General features: G+C 46.5%; 1 protein-coding gene across 1 annotated transcript; it reads right to left on the bottom strand.

The window, feature by feature from the left end:
- Positions 1–25: 25 nt before the first annotated feature.
- LOC119175556 (uncharacterized) lies at positions 26–610 on the bottom strand. The gene has a single exon (XM_037426466.2). The coding sequence runs from the start codon at positions 608–610 to the stop codon at positions 26–28; it is 585 nt and encodes a 194-aa protein (XP_037282363.2).
- Between the last annotated feature and the right edge of the window lie 22,200 nt (positions 611–22,810).

Raw genomic sequence — 22,810 nt, 5'->3', positions numbered from 1 at the left:
GAATCTTCAAGACGTTCAAGGTAGCTTAATTGAGCGTTTTCAGTTTCCTCTTCAGTGTAGCGCCCTTCTTTGCCGCCGTTAACTTGTCGGTATTCATTTGGACGTAGTTTTTCAGTAAGGTGTTGGTGGCTGCCCACAAGATGTTGTGAAGCATTGTCTCCGGATGGTGTCTTTTGCAACAAATGTCCAAATCTTCATTGTCAATTAAAAGGTGCTTCACCAAACTGAGAAGAAGCTGCCTTTGGTGCCGTGCTGCATGAAACCGGGCGGTGTTCTCTTTCGAGGTCAGCTTTTCAAGCACGATTTGTGTGTGCAGAACAGCACTTATTACTACTGGTTGGGGAAATTTTAGGGCCCCTCTTGTGAGGCCTTCGATTAGCTTATCATTAACCATTGGTATATCCCTATCTTGTCTCGTGATGTTGGCCGCACAATCTTCACAGGGAATTTTCCTGAGAGCGGCGTGGGCGCAGTAACCTGCAATATACACTATTGCAGGCAAGCTTTCCTTTTTTGATTTCACGTCCTCTTCAGTCAATTTGATGCCATATTCTTCTATCACCTTGGCTGCATCAAACACAATACTGCTGGGTTGGGACAGTTCTTTCATATCTGGAAAAACCAGCAAGTTCTGAAGCCTCAGTTTTGCTTCTGATTTAAATATTTGTTGGACGGAAATATGGTAGTTGGATCCACATAGCCGACGGTAACGACCAAACCTCTCCTCGAGGCTGTCAGTCTGAAACTTTGCAAGCAAGACATATTCAAAACCTAGCTCCTCCAGGCAATACCGACTGACTTCGATCAAGGAGTACGACGTGAGACGTAGCGCCGAGTGCGTCTCCGTGGTTAACAGTCCTGCACGGCCAGGGCCAATCTTCAAGTTTTCCCAAGTGTCAAGCCAGTCCACAAATGCATTAAGAAACTGCAGCTGCATGTCCTCCATACTTCTTACGGGTGCTTGAAGAGCATTTCTTAGGTGCTTGCCTTTCGATGGTGTCTTAGTGTTCACAACGCACCACCACTTGTGTATTAATTCAATGAATTCAGCAGTTTCTCTGGCACAACTCAAACCAAGCTTTGCACCATAAGTTTTTAGTGCTTCTGCAATAAATGGACTGATCACTTTCAGTGCTAGCTTCACGTTTTGTCTTTCGATGTTAGAGGGGTTCAAAGCCTTATAAGTTAGTCCGTATCCAAGCTTCGAGAGATTGTGTTGCTCGGAAGCGTACAGTTCACTAAGTGTCTCAAATGTTGCTTTCTTCACTTGCACCTGTGATGTCGTACTTGAAAATTCGGGATAAAAAATGGAACAGCCTTCATTTTTCTGGTTCAACCAGTTGTTATGGATACAGTTAATTAAATGCACGGTATCGACAACAAAAAATAGCGGCCTTGAATTGTCTGCTGGATGTGGGTAAACAATGTCTATCGAGATGTTTTTTGAAAAAAATTACATTACTTTTCAGTTCACAGCGTTGTTATCAGTGATAACGGCAATTACTGTAAGTCCCGCTTTTTCAAGACCCAAAATTACTTTTTTCAGGATGTCGTGCAAATGGCTGGCTTCAATGCTGAAAACAGGAAGAATGTGTACCACATCTTTGTGTGCAGAAAGCAATGAATTTGTCATGAACACTTGTGCTGTTTTTGCCGCTTCAGAGGAATTCGATGCCGTCCCTGTTAATGAGCCACCCTTATACTCAAAATATTAATGGATGTGGATTTCATCTAACATGGCCGTTACGACTCTTTCGTGTGGCTTTAGAAGGCTCACTTTTTTGTAATGTACTGCAAAAAGCCTTCATCGATTTGTTCGTTTGCAGGACTTGCATTGTACTTGCTGCACAGCCTTAATACTGTGGAAGGATGAGGTAACATTAATTTCCCAGTGTTGCGAACGAATTTGTACGCGTGAGGAGAGATCGTATGAAAAATGCTAGCTAATATAAAAATATCTGAAGAATATCTCATAGCTCCTCGCTCTTTAAGAAGAAGGCGCAACTGTTCCTTCAGAAACTCGAACGCTTCTACTTTCTCTTCTGGTAGGAGGTCACCATCAGATAGGTCATTAAGAATAGAAGAAATAATGTGGAAGCAGGCTTTCAATTGTTCATCTTTTTCGCAGACGTCTGGAGCATTGAAATGCTCCACACTTTGAAGAATAGTGTACAAGCTCCGAATGTCCTCTAGTTTTTCAGGAATGGGAACATCAGCAATGTGCAGCTTCATCTTTTTCCAGTAGGCAGAAATGTGCAATTCATCGGAAACAAACGTTCCACCTCTGGAAGTACTGTGTTATTCTGAATATGCAGAAACATAACTGCAGCGTCCGTGCTGCTCACTATCCAATAGTCGGACAACTTAAGTTGTGAGAGTTGTGACACGAGCTGCTCGAAAAATGCCACTCTATTCTTGCGTTCCTCCTCTTCGTGCGAAACAAGCGACATCTGAAGGCCCTTTTGTAGCTGGTCTACCTCACGGTGCTTCCGTTTTGCGTCAGGCTCCTTGCGAACGGGAGCACAGTCGGATAGATAAGCGGGGCTGTTCGGCAACATCGTCGGCACTGCATCTTCAGTTAGTCGAGTAAGGCTAATCGGAACTTCTATAGTCTTTCCGTTGCTATCCGTGTAAGTGGTCGTAGTCCTCAAACACTCTGCTTTGAAATGAACTTCGCAGACCTGCGATATGCAGAAGCAAAAAGAATGCTTTAAAATATTTTAGCAACATTTGGTATATGTTTTTCTGCCTGATTACATTCTAGAACGTTATAATTAGCAAGGATTGAAATCTAGAGTGACGCTTCTCCGTAATGCACTGCAATAGCACAGATCTGTGACACAGAATTCGCTTTATGTGAAGGTTTATCGGTAAAAATTTTAAATGCTTACCTTCGGATCACGCAGAGTGTCGATATTGACGTCCTCGCGACGAATAGCGCGTTTCCATTTTATCCTGCGGTCGTCCTTAGGGAAGGAGAACAAGCGACCTTCGGTCCACCGTCATAATTTCCACGACAGTTCGGCACGCAGCAGCGGCCCATCCTGTGAACTTCCTGGTAATTTCACGCGAACAAACTTCACTGCTTGAACTCCAAATAACACAGCTAGGGCCAAAACTTGCACATATCTCCGAAGAACGTCCACCAGCACTATTTCAAAATTCTTGTGCAGCGTAGAACCTCGCTTTGCCAGGGTCAAACAAGTTCTAACAGGCTCGCCCTAACGAAGGGAGTCACTGAGCCTGCATTCCCCAACCGGTCCTCACAATGCCCACCAGTTCGTGGGGCTAGGTGTGCTGACGTCAGACAAGGAAACGAAGCGAGTGAAGGGGCCTTGAAAATTCTAGGAGGCGCTGGTTGTACCCTTTAGATCGGGCGGTGGCTAGCGCCACCAAGCCGTAATACCTAATGAACCAAAAACTATATTTATTTTTTTCCTTAAAAAGTGAGTTTGAGGATTCGTACTTTGCAGTGAAGAGTTTAATTTTCCCTCGTGCCTTGACTTTAGCCACCAATCAGATAACCTCCTTCTACCCGCTTTAAGTTCATTTTGCCCTCCCGGTCCCTAAACCCCAGTTCTTTGAAAAACTCTGCGCCATCATCCTGAACTATAGGGTGAAGCCCTTTACAGAACATTATCAGGTGTTCAGCAGTTTCTTCTTCCTCTCCACACGCACTGCATACTGTGTCTACCCCTCCGTATTTGGCCCGATATGTCTTGGTTCGCAGCACTCCCGTCCTGGCCTCAAACAGTAGAGAACTACCCCGAGTATTATCATAGATCCTTTCCTTGGCAATTTCGTGCTTAAAAGTTCGATAGATCTCTAGTGCGCACTTCTTAATCATGCCCCTTCTCCACATGTCAGTCTCCGTTTCCTTCAGTTTCTTCTTAACTGATAGTTCTTTTTGGTTTGGCCACCTGCTGTTGTCTAAGTATTTACCAGTCAACTTCCTGGTTTGCTTCCTCCATTTTGTATCGACATTCTTCATGTAAAGTAGCTGAAAACCTTCCTAGCTCAACGCTCTTCCCCAATTTCTCTCAATCGCTTCTCGAATTTTATCTTGCTGCTAGCTTCCCTGCCCTCAAATGATGTCCATCCCATATCACCTTGTACTCCCTGATTTGGTGTATTCCCGTGAGCTCCTAAAGCAAGCCTACCTATTCCACGTTGCTTAATTTCTAATCTTGCTTGAACTTCTGATCTCATGCACAAGACCGCATTGCCGAACGTCAGCCCAGGAACCATGACTCCTTTCCATATTCCTCTGACAACATCATACCTATTGTAATTTCACAGTGCCCTATTTTTCATGACTGCTGCATTCCTGTTACCTTTAGTCGTCACGTATATTTCGTGTTCCCTCTGATACTTGGTCCCATTGCTCATCCATAGGCCCAGATATTTGTATTTATCTGTTATCTCTAGCGTGACCTCATGTATTCTAAGCTCACTACCTTCGTTGTCATTGAAAATCATGACTGCTGATTTTTCCATACTGAATCTAAAATCTAACCTGTCTCCCTCATTACCGCAGATGTCCATCAATTTCTGCAAATCTTCCTTGTTGTTGGCCATTAGCACTATATCATCTGCGTACATTAATGCTGGTAGTGCCTGATCAGTAAGTTTTCCTTGTTTGACTAAAGAGAGGTTGAAGCCCAGTCCACTTCCCTCTAATTTTGCCTATAATCCTTGTAGGTACATCATGAATAATAAGGGTGACAGGGGGCACCCCTGCCTAAGCCCCCGTTTTACCTCTGCAGGCTTGGATACCTGTTTTTCTCACTTTATAACTACCTTGTTACCTTTATAGATACCCTTTAAAAGATTAGTGACTACATGTTCCACGCCTAGTGTGTCCACTATTCCCCACAATTCCTCTTGAACCACTGTATCGTACGCTCCCTTGATATCCAAAAATGCTAGCCACAGGGGCCTGTGTTCCTTTTCTGCTATTTCGATGCACTGCGTCTGGGAGAACAGATTGTCTTCCAACCACCTGTGTTTCCGAAACCCATTCTGCAGTTCCCCCAGCACCCCCTCATCCTCTATCCACGCCTGCAGTCTTGCCTTTATAATCTGCATCGCCAGCCAGTAGACCACTGATGTCACTGTTTTAGGACGGTTGTTGTTTATGTCAGCTTTGTCCCCCTTTCCTTTATAGATCATGCTCATCCTGCTAAGTTTCCATCCATCGGGAACTTCACCATCGATTATTATTGTGCTCACTGCCTCTCTCAAAGCCTGCTTAGACTTCGGACCTAATGTCTTTATCAGCCTAATTGGAATGCCATCAGGGCCTGTTGATGTACTACTAAGAACCCTTTTCTCAGCCCTTTCCCACTCTTGCTGTGATAATGGAGCCATTGCACCATTTGATTCGTCCTTGTCTGTTGTGGTGCATAAAGTACTTTTTTGTTGAAATTTTTCTGTCACCCTTGTTCTTATATATTCAATCGCTTTGTCCCCTTCTAGCCTAGCACCTTGGCCAGTAGTTTTAAAGCTCTGCTCTAGGCTCGTCTCATTTCTTAGGGAGTTTAGATGGTTCCAAAATTTCGCAGCTGCCTTTCTATCTTTTTTATGTACTTCTGCCAGCCACTGAGCTCCCTTCCTTCTAATCTTTTCATTGATCAGAAGGGATGCATCCCTTCTACAGCTTAGAAAGGTTGCCCATTTTCTTTCAACATCATCTGTCGGTTCACCCCGCTGCTTAGCATGCCCGTGTTCCCTAGATGCTTCCTGACGTTTTGCTGTGGCTCTCTTAACTTCCCCATCCCACCAATTTTTGGGTTTGTGTCTTCTTTTCCGGGGTGACTTGTCACGCGTCTTAGCAAGGTCTAGCTCAAAGAGTCTAATTAGATTTGTGTATGTCAACACTGTCTTATTATACTCCGTGATTACTTTCTCAGTTTGTTTAGGGGCTATTTCAATTTGCCTTTCTGGATCAAAATTTTTCTGTAGTTGCTCATCTTGTCTCCTTCCCACTTTCACTGCTCTTCCAAAACGTATCTTGATACGTTTGTGATCGCTACCCAGACTTCTGGAGCCACCTTCATCTATGTGCATTCCCCTGAGCTTATCATACATCCTATGTGACATAAGTGCATAATCTATCGTCGACTGAAGCCTTCCTACCTCCTATGTTGTTTGCCCTTCACACTTCTCGGTACTGTTGCAAATGATCAAATCAAGCCTTTCACACATATCCATGATCATTTTGCCTGTCGCGTCGGTATACCCATCTATATCTTCTATGTGCGCATTCATGTCTCCTAGTAAAATTATCTCGCACTCTCTTCCTAACTCCTGAATGTTCTTTGATATACACTCTACCATTGCCTGGTTTTCCTCTCTGGCCTTTGCTCCCGTCCACAAGTACACGAAACCAAGGAGTGTCATTTGACCTGCCACTTTCCCTTTTAGCCATAAATGTTCCTTGCACTCCTGCTTGACCCTTTGCCAGTCTGTACTTTTATGAATGAATGCCCCCTACCACCCCCCTTTCTGCTGCCTTCTGTTCTATTACAATATTCCCACGCGTAGTCCGGATTGTTCGGAGGTTGTTCCATGTCCCTGAGATGTGTTTCTACAAAACCGTATACCATCGGCCTCTCTTCCCTTAGCTGTTCTTCTATCTCTTCCCACTTCAGCCTGTTCCTACCACCCTGCATATTAATATACGCTATGTCTGAATTGGCTCGGCGCTCGTGGCTACGTCTATTTATGCCCCGAACTATACCGATCTTAGATATTGGAGCCACTTTGGAATCGTATCTGTCCATACCACCTGTCGAAGAGTCTCCCTGGTTGTTTTCCTCGTTACTAGCTATCCTGCACCCCGAAGGGCTCGCTTGTCCCCCAAAAAAGCTACTGCGCGTCCTGCAAGTCGCCAACCCACCTCATGACCTAGCCGCCCATCGAAGTGAATTCTGTCTCGTTGAACCCCCCCCCCCCCAACCTATGCACCTCTCTGTTTATTTCCACCACCTCAAAGCCTTTCTCTCGACTCTTCCGCCATATCTCTTGGTTTGCGTTGACCGCCGCTCTTTGCAGGTTGCTATCACGCACCGGTACCTCCGGTATCGTGCATATATCACTACCTGTACCTAGGAGAAGTGGCACGCATGTCATCGACGCCTTTCGCCAGTGTGGCTGCTAGTCCTTCTGCATCTTCATTTAAGACATCGTTTAAACCGCCTGAAATTATCACGAGGTTTCGTCTATCAGCCGTCGCTTTGAGCTGTGCGCTCGCTTGCCTCATGACTGTTTTAGCTTGCGTCCTGGGAACGCCCCTACTGCAACCCTCTTGTCACCTCTTACCCTCTCTTTGATGGCTTCTGTGCATCGATTTAAATTCGAGTCCCCGGCGATTATCACATGCTGTGACTTTTCAGCTGGAGCGTTCTGCACCTGGGGGCTACTTGCACCTGTGACGCCGGCTGCTTTGTTCCCTCCCTGCTCCACCACTACCTCGCTGAAGCTGGGCCTTGCGACAGTTGAACCTGCTAAACCTGTTTTTTCCAAACTTGCTTGCTTTTTCTTCTCCACCGTTCTGGTTGCCGGTTCCCTACTGTTCTCTCGGTAGGTCGCTTCTTTGTTCAGCTTCGCTAGCGCTTCCTCGGCGGACTTCAGTCTTTGTCCCATTGCCCTCGTTTTCTCTTGCTCTGTCGCCAACGCAGTCTCGAGCTCGGCGATTCTCATCAGCAGTTCACTCTGGGCAACCATCATTTTCTCCATTTTTTCCTCGACCTCACATTGCCTACACTTCGCGTCAGCCTCTTCTCCATCCGCTTCTATGCTTGGGTCCTCTTTCAAACCCACTCCACATCCTGAACACTTTACAGTCTTTTTAACCATGCCTTTCTGACACCAATTGTCTCTATACTCGATAATTACTAAACTCGAGCCCTGCACTACGAAAAAAAAGAAAGTCTAAGCTCTACTACAAAAATTTGCGTGTTCAATGTACGCGCACCTCCCCCACGGGGTGGCAAAAGAAAAAAAAACAACAACAAAAAATTCAAACACACACACCCGTACTAATAAATACCTGGTGACTGGCCCCCGAAAAAGGCGTACCATAAAATAAGCGCTATGAAGATTTCAACCGCTGCCTTATAATTATAAAAACAAGCTCAAAACATGCAAAAACACTTATCTGCGCAGTCAATCTGGGGCGCTAAAAAACACGTCTATCCACCTTGACAGCCTGAACTGGACCTACAATGATGATGATCATGACGATCTCTGTGGTCTTCCCCTTTATACCGGGGGGGCACCTTTTAGTGTCCTGACCGGAACGAGAAAAAAAAGGAAAGAAAAATCCCACCAGGTCCATGAACATCACAATTGTTCACTGTCTCCTTGACCACCACTGTAGAAGCCTTGCTTTGGTTATTGCTGTCGCTGCCAGGGGGTGCACGTTGGTATCGCGGCTGTCGCCTCCCGGTGCGCCGCAGTCTTTCACAAAGCCGAGTGCCTCCGGTAGTGTGGCGCCATCTGTCTGACGGGGACACAGGCGTTCGCACTGAAGCACCAGGTGTTCAATGTTCTCCTCGTCTTTCCCGCATGTCCTGCACTGCAGAGTGCCGTCAGCCAACGACGGGTCGAAGTGACGGCAATACACCTGAGTACGGAGCGCTCCAGCACGGGCCTCAAACAGAAGCGCACTGCCGACATTATTGTCGTATAATCGTTCGGTGGAGATGGTGGCCTTGTGAGCTCTGTATAGGGCCAGGCTGGGTTTCTTCTCCATAGCCGCCTGCCACATCGACGTCTCAGCTTCCTGCACTCTATTCCGTACTCCTACTGCCCATTTCCTCTCACTGTCCTCCTGGACAGGGTCAGTAAAAAGGGAGTACTTGTAGCACCGATTGTGGAGACGCCTGCGCCATGGTGTGTTCATGCCCTTGATAGCTGTGTATCTAAATACACGACGGGCCCACCGCTGGTCGTTCATGAGGCGAAGACGTCCTTCGTAGGCCGCCTTGCTCCTTGCCTTGCGTGCCTCGTAACTTGACCATCCGAGGTCGCCTTGTACAGCTTCGACAGCCACACGTCCATGACACGCCAGCGCCAGTCGCCCGACCTCACGCTGACCTCTTTCCAACCACTGGCGTTTTGCTGCAGACAGGCAGATGACGGCGTTGGCGAATGTCAGCACTGGCACATGTACTGCCTTCCACAGTTCACGCACCAGTACAAACCGGTTGCACCCCCACAGACTCCGCCGTCGCAGCACGTTGGCGGCCCTCACAGAAGCCTGTAGAACGTGCTCCTCTTGCTTGTCATAGATATCTGCGGAGGTGCAAAGGTTGACACTGAGATACCGGTACTGGTTTGATACCGGAATGCTTCCTCCATCGGGAAGCTGCACATCAATGGTCTCCATGCCTGAAAACTGCAATATGGCCGATTTTTTTGGCATTGAAGTGAAGGTCCAGGCTCTTCAGGTGGTCGGCCGCCAGTGTTACCAACCTCTGAAGGTCACTGCTGCGCTCAGCCAGTAATACCAGATCATCAGCGAACACCAAGCCGGGCAGCGTCCATGTCTGCGCCACCCCTTACAAACCTTAGGCTAACGGGGCCGCCTTGCGGCGTGTGTCGGAGTTAGCAAAATTACACCGCTCCCATTGCCTCCACACCGAATGGGACGGCCGGAGCAACGGCGCGCTGCCGGCAGCCGATCGCGGCGGCCACGCTATGCTGTACTTGTTTAGGCCCACGCCAATGAGAGGGCACCACACTGCCCGAGGCTCTGGGGTTTGTTCACAAAAATGACCCGGGGCCACCCGCAGGCGATAGAGCGGCTGGTACAGTGAACTATGTGACAGTACGCACCACCCAAACAAGGCTGGTACAGTGATGGCGCGCGACGCAGCGGTAGGGATTTGTGTGGACCAAAGTGAAGGCATGCAGATACGGGTGTGTACGCCTGTATTATTCTAGCCCGCCTGATACAAAGGGATCAGCCTCAAATATTAATAATAATAATAATAATAATAATAATAATAATAATAATAATAAATGCCCGGGTTTAACTTCCCAAAACCATCATTTGTACAGTGGTGAGCACTGTTAGGGTGAACACGCGAGTGCGTGGCCGATGGCACTATCAGCGCCACGTAACAGCCATCGTTGGAAACATTGCATGCGCAGCATGTGCTTTGCGAAACACTCTTTCCATTGCGCGCATCACGTCATCAATACGCTTGTTCGCCGTCTGCTAGCCGCATTTTTTGTTCGCTGAGCTGACACCTTCTGCATTTCAAGGTCCATCTAGATTGAAGATTGGGGCGTGAAGGAAAAAAGTGAGTGCAAGAGGAATAATTATTAAACTTTTATTCAAGAAAATTGCACTTTTGCAATTCAAGTTAAACAAGACCATGAGAACAAATATAAAAACATGAGCAAATCTAATAGCGATTCATATGACCACTTACAGCAAGGACTGCAGCTATTCTGGACGGTAACGTGTAGTAAAGTGATCGAACATATTCCCGATCGGCTTTCAGCCTTTCCCTCTCGTTGCTGACTTGCGCCCACAACTGGTCCGAAGTCGCGGAATAAAAGGGCTTCCTTGCCAAAAAAGCCTTCAGACGGCCCCGCACGTTTTCTATCACAATCAGGTCCTCTCCTTACGAAGGCCATTCCAGTAGCTGCATGTGCTGCTCCGCCTGGAACTCCTTGCCAGCCCGCGCCGTGTATGACGGTGACCGGCCTGTTGGAACAGGTAATCACCGTCTGGGAATACACTGCTCACATATGGAAACAACATATTGTTCAAAATGTTGCGGTATTGTTCCGACGATAAGTGTCCACGTATACGTTGCAGGGGTCCTAAACCATATCTTGAAACAGCACCCCACACGCTCACACTCGATCTCCCCCTGGCAGAAACACCTTGCACATTGTCTGGGTCGTTCCTGCGTGGCATTTTGACGTTAACTAAAAGAATTGCTTTTCAAAGCAGGAAGTTCGCCTCACCGTGTGCCTGTTAGTCTCCAAACACGCAATATTTGGTCTTGTCGCGTCGAAAACGTCGACTCATCCAAAAAGATGACGCGACCCCACTCTTCTGATGTCCATGCTTCGTGCAACTCAGAGGACTGCCGTCGTGCGTCCTTGTGTGCCACCGTTAGTAGTGCCTTCTGCGCTGCGACGCGACTGCGAAGGCCCGCAGTACGCAGGCGACGTCGAACAGTGGTGTCCGAAACGTCCAAATCGAAGTCCTCGTGTATTGCTGGGGCTGGAAAGAAAGGGCTACGAACAGCAGCTGCAACTATGAGGGCGTCTTCATTGTCTGTGGTAGCTTTAGGGCGGGGTGCGCGAGGTGCATCCTGAATGCGACCTTCATACTTGTAGGCTTGAATTATCCTGTTCTCAGCCTCCAGGAGCCTATTAACTAAAGCGCCAATATACCACTGGGCGTAATCTTTCAGTGAAAGATCGACAATTGAGCGCCGTTCATCATCAGGAACCCTAGCCATAATACGATCTGGTGACAGAATGAACGGCTGCAAAATATGTTTGGTTGTTTTATATACGGCGTTGCATGCACAACAACCTTGAAGGGAACGAATAGACACGCCCCCATAGATATACAACTTTTTTGTCTTGTTCTGTTCAAGCACAGATGTTTAAAGAAATCTTAAAACGCGGGATGCATGGGCTTAGAAAACAAAAATGCGGCAAGCAGATGACGAACAAGTGCATTCATGACATCATGCGTGCGGCAGAACAATTATTTTGTGGAAGGCGTGATGCGCATGCGCAATGTTTTCAGTGATGACCGTAACGGGGCGCTGACAGTGCCGTTAGCCACGCGCTCGCGTGTTCACCCTAACAGTGCTCACTGCTGTACATGAGAGGCGCCATGTAGTGCAGGGCTCCGGGAGGGAATTTCCACCCCCTGGGGCACTTTAAGGTGCACCTTGAAGGCCCCGCCACTCAGGGGGGTCAGTGAGCCAAAATTCGCAGTGCGCGAGCCAGCAACGCAGGTTGCGAAAACCACCTTCAATGCACTATTCAAACTATAATAACAAATAGCCTTCCGAACCGGCTCAACAGGACACTAACGCACACAGGAAAACCGAAATCTAGGAACACACAATCCTCGCGGACCAGCGGTCAATGAAACATACGCAGCGAAACAACGGCAGGAAAGCCAGCACGAAACATACCAGCAGTAAATGAAAACTCACACGCGATTCGTCGTAGAATACGAGCCATCGACCTAAGCCGACGTCCCCAAAACCGGCGTGGTCTCCCCTCTGTAGCACGCACGGAGGAAAGCCTCATCGTGCCTAGCGCGACTGACAGCACATCTGATCGCTCGCCTGCCACAGAAAAGCCCCCGGGCTCTACTCGCACCCCTTTTTATCTCCCCCGCCACTTTTCCGCCCCCTGTGGCTTTTTGGATGCTGACGCTCGTCCCGCACATGTGCCATGCGCCTGTCATCCCCTCGCCCTGCTGCCACCGTTCGTGCTACAGATAGAGCCCATCGGCCCGACAACCTAAAGCTTGATGATTGATATGTTGGGTTTAACGTCCCAAAACCACCATATGATTATGAGAGAACGCCGTAGTGGAGGGCTCCAAAAATTTCGACCACCTGGGGTTCTTCAACGTGCACCCAAATCTGAGCACATAGGCCTACAACATTTCCGCTTCTATTGGAAATGAAGCCGCCGCAGCCGAAATTTGAACCCGCAACCTGCGGGTCAGCAGCCGAGTACCTTAGCCACTAAACCACCACGGCGGGGCGACAACCTAAAGCTAAGCACACGGGCCTAAAGAATTTTCGCCTCCACCAAAAATGCAGCCGCCACGACCTGTGGGTCAGCAGCCGAGTGCCTTAGCTACTAGACCACCATTGATGCCTTAGCCACTAGCCACTAGACCCACGTTAAAACGCACATATTCCAGGTGTTCAACGTTAAGCTTTACGGTTTTGTTAAAATTCAACTCTGGAAAGAACGTGAAAACCCCATTTGCCAATAAGTTCTGTATCCTGAGGCACGCAATATAAAATATTATAGCTGTCAGACATCCAATTACCTAAGTTTAAATAATTATTTTTTTAGTCACTGCAGCAAGCGAGCATGTTTGTATTGAAAAGTCGCAGGTGGTCGTGTGTCTACATAGATAACACAGCCTGTGCTCAGCGCAAAAAGGTACACGAAGATGTGAAATCTGCGGCAGTAGAAAAAAAGTGAGAATGAAATCTGGTGAGGTGCAAATGAAATTGGGCGCATGTACATGCACCCAATATTCGTGCCTTCGACTTCCTTTTCCCCTAGGTAACGGAGTCAAGGATCCGGATGTACAGCCGCGGCCACATTTGTGTAGAGCACGCGGGGAGCTGGTTTTCGCTCCGCGGAGCGAAACCTCGAGGCAGCTTCGGACTCTGATGGGGTCAGCCTGACAGCTAGGCCGCACATGCTTCTTATATACAGCACTTCAGAGCCCGAAACTGCCTCGAGGTTTTGCCCTGCAGAGCAAAAACCAGCTCCTCGCGCGCTCTATACAGACGTGGCCACGGCTGTACAACTCCCAATCCCAACGTTTTTGGCAGCATAAAGGAATTTACGCTGCATCACTGCCAATTAAAGAAAACCACTCACTTTAATGGAAATCACTACAGAAACCCATTTCGATCGTGGGATCAAGGCCCCCCCACCCCTCCAAAAAATTTTCAGGGGGTGCATCTTTTGAAATTAACGTGCGACTGGCGTTGAGAAGTCAAAGAGCAGTGAGGATTGCGACGCTTGCGAAAGCGAAAGCTGAGCATAACGCTTGTGGCCATTCCTGAAGTAGGCCCGGGAACGTCCTCGGAATTTTAACTTCTTGTGCACCGTAGCTGCTCAAGCAGGTGGACCTAAAGCGAGGCGAAAGTCTAGCATTCAGAAAGAAAAAAAAAGTAATTTTTTTCTGGTGATAAAGCAACACTAAAAGTCGAGTTTCCTGACACGGCGACATCAATGCGTACTTTTCTGGAGAATAACAAATAATATTCTCTGTTGAGGTTATACGACCCCGAATTACGATATGACTAGGAACGTTGAGGTCGAAAGCTTAGTGTTCTACTGCTTCAAACGCAAAAAGAAATTAGTGCTTCTAAGCCATTCTTGCCAAAATCCTTCTCGCCACGTGTTGCACATATAGATGATTGAGTGAAATATTCAATGCTGAAAAAGTTCCGTCTGCAGCGGTTACTGCTGGAAAGGATTGAGCTCCGTTCGACAGAGCAGCAACTCGTGCTCTGAGCAAGAGGCTCATCTGATCCAAGTGAGCTGGGATGGGCAAGGCCTCCTGCCACCCCTTCACCGTCTGCTATGTACATTTCGAGATACTTCTATTATACTGGAAGGACCAAACCCTGTGGAACAGGTGAGTGCAGCTGCCACAGAAGATGCGTATAACGCCGACGCATTTGCGAGACCTGTTCCGATTAACATGGCCAGGGTGTCATACGGAGTATTCGAAGCCTGGGCAGACGGGCGTCCTCAGCTTTAGTAGGACACATAAATATCAGCACGAAAAAGACGGCAATATTGGCCCGGATGACATATGATTGGCGCCTTCATTCGAGTATAGGGCGCGTGTGTGAAGCCTCCTATCGCGTACGTTTCACATGGACATATATGTCAAGCGGCGTTAAAGTTTACAAGCGTGCCAAGTAGAAAGCGAGCGCAAAAGATATAGAGACGATCGTAAAAAAAAACACACGCTATGAAGCGTTCACTTTTGTACCTGCCAATTCGACGCATATTAAAGTGCAGATGGTGATTTTAAAAAAATGTAACAACAAACGCGAAGTACACCCAACAACAAAACTAAACGTACAACGCCGTCCGTACGCATTTGCCTTTTGAGTCTTGCAGTGGCTAGCCATCTGCTGTCGAGAGAACTCCTCGGACGAATTCCGCAAGAGCAACGCTTTCGACAGCAATTCTGTGAGAGCAATGACCTCTATAGCAGATAACTCGGCATACACAGTGAAGGTCGTGATTTTCGGTGCGCTGAACTTACACTTTCGCTCCCTGCTTTTGCGCCTAAGACATAGAAGCGCTAACAGTAAAACTGCATGGCTTCCCAGAGTTAAGCGGTGCAAAGATGTTAACATTTCGCGCAGCCCTCACGACAAAGGATGCAAGAAACATGGAGAATAGGTACTAACTCTCCATCCTTTTTCCACCCCACTGTGGTAGTCTAGTGGCTAAGGTACTACGGATGCTGACCAACAGGTCGCGGGACGAAATGCCGGCGTCGGTGGCTGTATTTTCAATGGAGGTGAAAATGCTGTAGGCCCGTTTGCACAGATTTTGGTGCACGTTAAAGAATCTCAGGTGGTCATAATTTTCGGAACTATCCACTACGGCGTCTATCATAATCATATGGTGGTTTTGGGACGTTCCGCTTCACATATCAATCATCAATCAATCCATCCTTCTTCCATTATTATTCCTACACTCATGAGCGCTGCGCGAAATTTTATCATGCGCACTATGCAGCCAGCCCCGTTTACCGACTTAACAGATACTATATAGCACAAGACAGTTTCCAAAGAAGCACTCAGAAATGCGGCAAATATCTTCGGCTGGTATCCCGCCGCCTGCCATCATTCGAGGCAAGAGCACCGGTTTGTTAGATCTCACAGATTGACATCATTTTTCACCGTTCGACCTATGCTTTTAGGCTGCAGCACTGCTGCTTGGGTCCGTAGCCAAAAATATTTTTCGGGGGAAGGGGGGGGGGATCCTTGAAAACGTCGAAAACCACCAATTTTTCAATCTATTCTCGCTCCTCTCCTTTATCGCACTATCACCCCATTTTCCCAACACCAGCCTGTACCCTCTGCCCTGAATCTGCTATGCACATCCTTTCTCACTGCCCGGCGGATTCTCCCCTATGGGCCCTAGAACGCCTCAAGACCCGGGAGGACTGGGAGACCCTACTGCGTTCAGAGGATCCGGTTGAGCAGAGGATGACTGCCGACCGGGCTGCCAGCGTCATAAAGCACCACCAAACGAACGCTTGAGCGCAGCGGGATTGCGCGGGGGCCCAGGAGCCTGCGTGCTCCGAGCTCCTCTGTTCAAATAAAGTTTTTCACCTCCTCTCGATAAATCACCCCACTTTAACCAGATTTCAGGTGGGGAGAGGCAGGGGGGGGGGGGGGGCTAGTGCACCTTGGTGGCGACGAATCTGGCACTGCTACAGTGGCCTGCACAGAACCACCTTGGCTGCATTTGTCCGTGTAGCTCAAGCTTCGTGCATCTTACCATGATGTTCCACACACCGCACCTCTGGATTCTTGTTGGGTCCGTCTCCGGTACCAGCAGGCTTCACGGCACCGTGAGCCACACATTATCGGAAGTTTTCATTTGGCATTGATGGCTGTTGCATCATGCTCGAGCACTCCTACACCGACACTCAAATCTGCTTCACCACCACATGCGACCATACAGAGCTATACGCACGCTATGATGTCGCCTGAAAATTTGAAGAAAATTTCAAAGCCCTTAGACCAGTTCGAGTTCAAAGACGAGGAAGTGGTCTGTTTCTCGCCTTCCCCACTTTTTCTACGCACTGTTGCGACTCCGGCTCCCGTAGGTCTTAGTTTGGTAGCGGGCCCCCGTCCTAAAACCCATCGTCGAACAAGTCAGATGAGGTGCTCGTAAGAACGACAATTTATTTACATGGTTAGTAACCGAGAATTTGAAAAAGGTGATCAAGTAGAAGTCAAGAACTGTACAGGAGAACTGTTGAACTGTAGAACTTAAAATATACAAAAGTGTTCCGCTTATATAGCGCCACGTTGCCGACCCTGGGCGCATTGTCCGCGTCTTCAGCCAATACGGCGCTCAAGGATCTAGGTGCTCCACCCATGAAGGCGGGAAAAGACACCACACAATGCACGTGGAAAGGGCGTCTACACGATGCCCAAATATGGTCACAAACGCACTGCACCGACGTTTCGTACACGTCACCAAGATTTCCCGCACGTCCGATGATCTTAGATGACCTTAATTTCCAAGAACTCTTCTGGCAGTTGTGTGAGGTTCGAAAAAACGGCTCCCAGTACACGTGCCAAACTTGCCTGACTTCGCTGGGGCAGGACAATGTAATGGTCTTCCAGCTTATTGTCAAACATGCCACTCCACTCAGCCGATCCTATGGAGAAAGGGGAAAGGAAGAGTGGTCGACTAATCCCTCGTCGTTGAGGCATACAGGTTTTCGATCTAAAGCAAGAATCGCATGGCCTTCAAGATACACGCGGCGCGCTTGCCATCTCCGAGGCCATAAAGAGTCTCACAATGCCTCACAGAAGGCAGCACATCATCTAGATTTTGCTGTTTGCTTGGTCATCGTCTCTGGAAAAGCATATGTGTCTGCTAGATGGACATAGTTGTCCATTTTTAGAGCTGTTTGAACATTCCTGCGGGTTTTTAGTGGCGATGGCTGCACAATCCCGGCCTTTTTTGACGTAGTTTGATGGCCTCCCAAATGGGCCTACAAATCGCCGAACAGGTTTGTTTTCGTCGTGACTCCTTTTATTGCATGACAATTCGTGGCTTTGTGGTAGGAGACTTGCTTGCCCCGGTAACGGCCCTGGTTCGATCCTCAATGGGACCCAAAATTTCATTCTTTCTCGAGTTTTCTTTCACGCACAATTTTTCGCTCCCAACCAACGGTGCCGACGATGATGACGGAATTTCTGCAATACAAGCTCTCTAACGCTATCGTGTTAAAAAAATCACAGCATATCCACGGAGTGAACGATGATGAGTGGGGCAAAGCGCTGGAGGGTTTCATCACTAAAGCGTGAATCATCCGTCCACTGGCCGCGTTCCTCTGTCGGTCTGTTGTCTGTCTGTTTGTTCATCTAGTTAACACTCCAAGTACCACCATCTCTCATCTTTTCATCATATATTCATCATATAGAACTACAATCATCCAGCGTACATTCTAAGGACATCACGAGAGGTGGCTACGTACCACTATTACATACATCGACGACGCAAGACCCACGGCTTAAAGAGCTTCGCTTCTGAAATTAAACAAGTTCGAAGACTCCCCACAGAGATAGATCCTCATGGCCCTGATTGCAGAGAATGTTCTGTACTTTAGCCCACAAGCTCTGGCAGTACCCTGTTTTACAGGACTTCTACGCGAGGAGTGGGAGAAGGTCATCACGAGCTCCAAACTGGAACAATCAGGCAATCAGCTAAGGCAATCCGCAAGGTCTGTGAGAGAGCAGAGAAGCGTGGCCTCCCGGCTCGAACGTGGGATTAGCCGACAGCAAGCTAGGGGTCTTCTGTAGGACTGCAATGGCTGGCTCTTCAGAACCTTTATAAAGTTCGCTATCTATCTATCTATCTATCTATCTATCTATCTATCTATCTATCTATCTATCTATCTATCTATCTATCTATCTATCTGTCTGTCTGTCTGTCTGTCTGTCTGTCTGTCTATCTGTCTGTCTGTCTGTCTGTCTGTCTGTCTGTCTGTCTGTCTGTCTGTCTGTCTGTCTGTCTGTCTGTCTGTCTGTCTGTCTGTCTGTCTGTCTGTCTGTATGTCTGTCTGTCTGTCTGTCTGTCTGTCTGTCTGTCTGTCTGTCTGTCTGTCTGTCTGTCTGTCTGTCTGTCTGTCTGTAAAGCATTGTAGGCTACCATAAGTACAGTGGACACCTCCAGCACCAGCCGCCTCGAAAGAAAGGCCACACACAATATATACATATCTGCAAACCCTCGACTATTCGCACTAGCTTCCCTCTCAAAGCAGACAAATACAAATGTAGTAACAGTTTGTGGGTATTCACAAGCCAGAACCCCGATAAGATCATGAGGAGCGCGTTATAGCGGAGGGCTTAGGAAATTACGCTATGTTGTCTTTAACGCACGCTTACTTCGAAGGCACAGCACGTGACCTTGTAGCATTGCGCCTCTATTGAAATGTCACTGGCGCGGCTAGCATCGAACCCACGACATTAAATAAAGGAACCGAATCCTGCAACCACATACACTACTTCGATGGATCATGAGAATAGTGGGTGAATATTGCATCGAGATAACACCATTCACTTTTTTTCGGTCTATGTCAGAAGCCTTAAGGTTTGCTGTAAATTTGGAAGTGTATAGCTCGCGATATCACATAGAAAAAAGGGACATGCTTTAATCAACAATAATTTGAGCCTGTACAACCTCTGGAAGTTTTTTTTTATTTTACGAAATGGCACACAGTATAAGAGTTCCCGTATACGTCTTAAGTTAATGAACTGACGGATTCAATAGAATCGCACTCGAGAAACCTAGCGACTTAAGGGTTTTTTTTTTAATCCGAAGCATTTCTTAGCCAACTTCAATGACGTTGAGCGTATCTATCTATCTATCTATCTATCTATCTATCTATCTATCTGTCTATCTATCTATCTATCTATCTATCTATCTATCTATCTATCTATCTATCTATCTATCTATCTAGCCGCCTACGATTTTCATCTCTCCTGGCCGTTTGGATAATGGTATCGATACCAAACTTGGTATGGCATAACATGACTGTGTGACAGCATATTTGACTAGTCATAATATGAAAATCATGAAATGAATGTCATGATATTGACACGTGTTTATATGAAATAGAACGACGATAGGAATGTTTTGTAGATTTCAGCTAGTGGGTCAGGTGGTTTTTCCAGACGACAACGAAGCAGGCATCTTGCTGTACAGCTCAACCTTATAAACTATTCCTTAAGCAATGCCTGGATACCACATGACTGGAAAATAGCTAGAGTGATTCCCATATTAAAAAAACAAGGGTCAGGTTTTAACATTGACAACATCAGACCAATCTCTCTAACATCTCACCTGATCAAAATTATAGAGAGAGTTCTCAATAATAGAATAAAAGTTTGGATGGCTGACAAGCTAATATTGAAACCATTTCAAATAGGTTTTCGTAGCGAATGCTCAATTTGGTGTGCTCATGCCGACTTAGAGAGCCGAATACAGCTTGCCCGAAAAAGACGACAATACGCGGTACTAGTAACACTAGACATAGCTAAAGCTTATGATAGCGTTGAGCACTCAATTTTATTGAATTCTTTACACGAATGTGACTTTCCGCGTTATATTGTTGATTGGGTAGCAGAGTTTCTAAAATCGAGAGAATTTTATTGTGCAAAGGATGGATGTCACTCATCTAAATTCAAACAGCAACGTGGAGTACCTCAAGGGGCGGTCCTATCTCCGCTGTTATTCAATGTGTTGATGAGCTCAATTCCCATTGAACGAGATATCACTGTCTACATTTATGCAGACGACATTGCATTTTTCGTTGCAGATAGTGACATTTATTCTTTGCATCAAAAATTGCAAAAGTACATGTATTCTCTTGAAATTTGGCTGCATTCAATTTCATTGTCTCTAAACATAAGTAAAAGTGCGCTCCTGGTGTTCCCTATAGCAGATTCTATTCAAATTTCAGTACTTTATAATCAGGAACCGATTCCACAAGTAGAGTCTATCAAATATTTGGGCATTATTTATAACGAGAAACTTAACTGGAGCCCTCACATAGACTATAACGTGGCAAAGGCACAACGAGCTTCAGGCTTATTGCGAAGGTTGAGCAACAGAAAATATGGGTTACGTAGACACACCTTATTAATGATATATAAAATGTACATGCGCCCAATACTCGAATTTGGGTGTATATTATTTTCGGGTGGCCCTACGTACAAAATTAAACCGTTAGTTCTATTAGAGCGAGAAGCGTTACGGTTGTGTTTGCGACTCCCCAGGTATGTCGCTATTAATGTACTATATCAGGAAGCTCGCATACCAACTATTCTTTGCCGATTCCGTATCTTAACAGTACAAACATACTTGAAATTTTACGGCTTATCAGCGAGACGGTCTGCATATGCCTTTATTAGTGACCCCGACGCCTTCTTCCTCGCTCACTGGCCACGCTTTCGTACTCCCCAGATTATTTTTGTACAAAAGAAACTTGAAAGCATAAAGGTGGATATCAGATCGGTAATTGGAACCAAAGCATTAAATCACAATATTACGATAGAATGTGATGAAATTTTTCCCCCACTATCTAAGTTTCAATCTTCGAGTTACTTAAATGACAGGTTAGAAGACTACATAGCTCATGCGGAAATAAAGAACATAATAGCCACAGACGCTTCTGTGAATAAAGAAAAGGCAGCAGTAGGAATCGTCTCAGATTACCTCGGTTGGTCATTCTCGGTAAGACTACCAGACTTCACTCCGGTTTTCGAAGCTGAGCTCCTGGCTATTATTTTAGCGCTACGAAAACTTCCTTCAAACGAAGAGAGTGCAATGATAATTACTGATTCTCTTTCGCTGTGTACTACTCTCACAGCTTCAGAACAATCAAGAGCTCTAGCGACATTACAAACATTAGTTCCACCTCATGTGAAGTTCCTGAAGTTAGTCTGGGTCCCGGGACACTGTGGCATACGGTTGAATGAAATAGCCGATTCACTATCTCGAGCCACACTTGATGGCCCTGTGATCTCGGTACTACCAGAATCGGAACACATAGTGTCGATCAGATATAGAAAATGGGCTATTTATACGGATATTATGGAAAATATTACTAAATATACGGACTATCAGCACCTAACATACCCCTGGAAACCTCAGTGGAGTCAATCTAAAAAGTTAGAAGTTATTTTAACCAAATTTCGATGTCGTGTCCCTCCATTAAACTTTTACTTGCACAGAGCTGGTCTGGCGATATCCCCCCTGTGTCCATTCTGTGAAGAAACGGAAACAATAGAGCATTACTTTATAACATGTAAAAACTATTCATTAATTAGGAAAAGACTTTTAATTGTTCCGTTTCAAGCAGTAGGTTTAAATTTAACTGCAGATAATGTTCTAAGTTTCGGTGCCTTTAGCTTGGGACATTGCCACAGGAGCGTATTCGATGCTGTATGCAATTTCATTCGAGAATCAAAGCGCATGTCATAATAATGCCTGCTTAAATATATTTCTGAAGACACTTGTCTAATTTTGAATGAAATTTGCATATTCATTTGATTGTGACCGGGTGAGATAAGCTCGATTGTCTGGTCTACTCAAAATTTCTGTCTTCCACTGTAGTATTACCTCACCTTTTCTCTTCTTGATTCAATCTTCAATTATTTGTTTAGTTTAATATTCCTTTTTAGTTAATTATTATTTTCTATTACATCATTAGTTTTTTCATTAAGGATAAACCTTTTAATATATCTCATATAGGATACTTCTAGATTTCATGGCCAATCCCCCATAGTGGGTATGTGCCAGTGCGAAGGGGCAACAACAACAACAACAACAGCTGTACAGCTGGCCTGGTCGTTACTCTGCCGGGCTTGAATATGGCGGCGAGCGTCATACCGATCGTTCAGCTCTTCTCTTAGGTCTTCTCTTCTCGACCGGTGCAGTCGGTGCTGGTGGATCCGTTCCTTCGTGATCCGTTCCTTCGCTGCCTGAGCTCCTGTTCCTGGTTCCTGTTCCTGTTCGCGTTGATCCTGTTCTGCGCTGCTGCTCACGGGTTGGAACGGCTTGAACGACGGGCGGCGGGATTGCACTTGAGTTTAACGTTTGCTTCTTTGTTGTTTTAGTGATTTTTCGGCAGTTGTTTGTGGTTTGTGCCATATGATTTTCTGAGTTCAAGCGACTCAGGCTATCTAGATGTCGGTTTCTTCGCCTGGCCAAGGGCCTTCTCCTTGGCTAGCATCTATACCGGTCAAGGATTGGCCAATTGATTCTTTTCTTTGCAGTG

The sequence above is a fragment of the Rhipicephalus microplus genome, chromosome 10 (genome assembly GCF_043290135.1).
Source record: "Rhipicephalus microplus isolate Deutch F79 chromosome 10, USDA_Rmic, whole genome shotgun sequence".
Taxonomy (NCBI): domain Eukaryota; kingdom Metazoa; phylum Arthropoda; class Arachnida; order Ixodida; family Ixodidae; genus Rhipicephalus; species Rhipicephalus microplus.
This window is presented reverse-complemented; position numbering and strand designations above follow the sequence as displayed.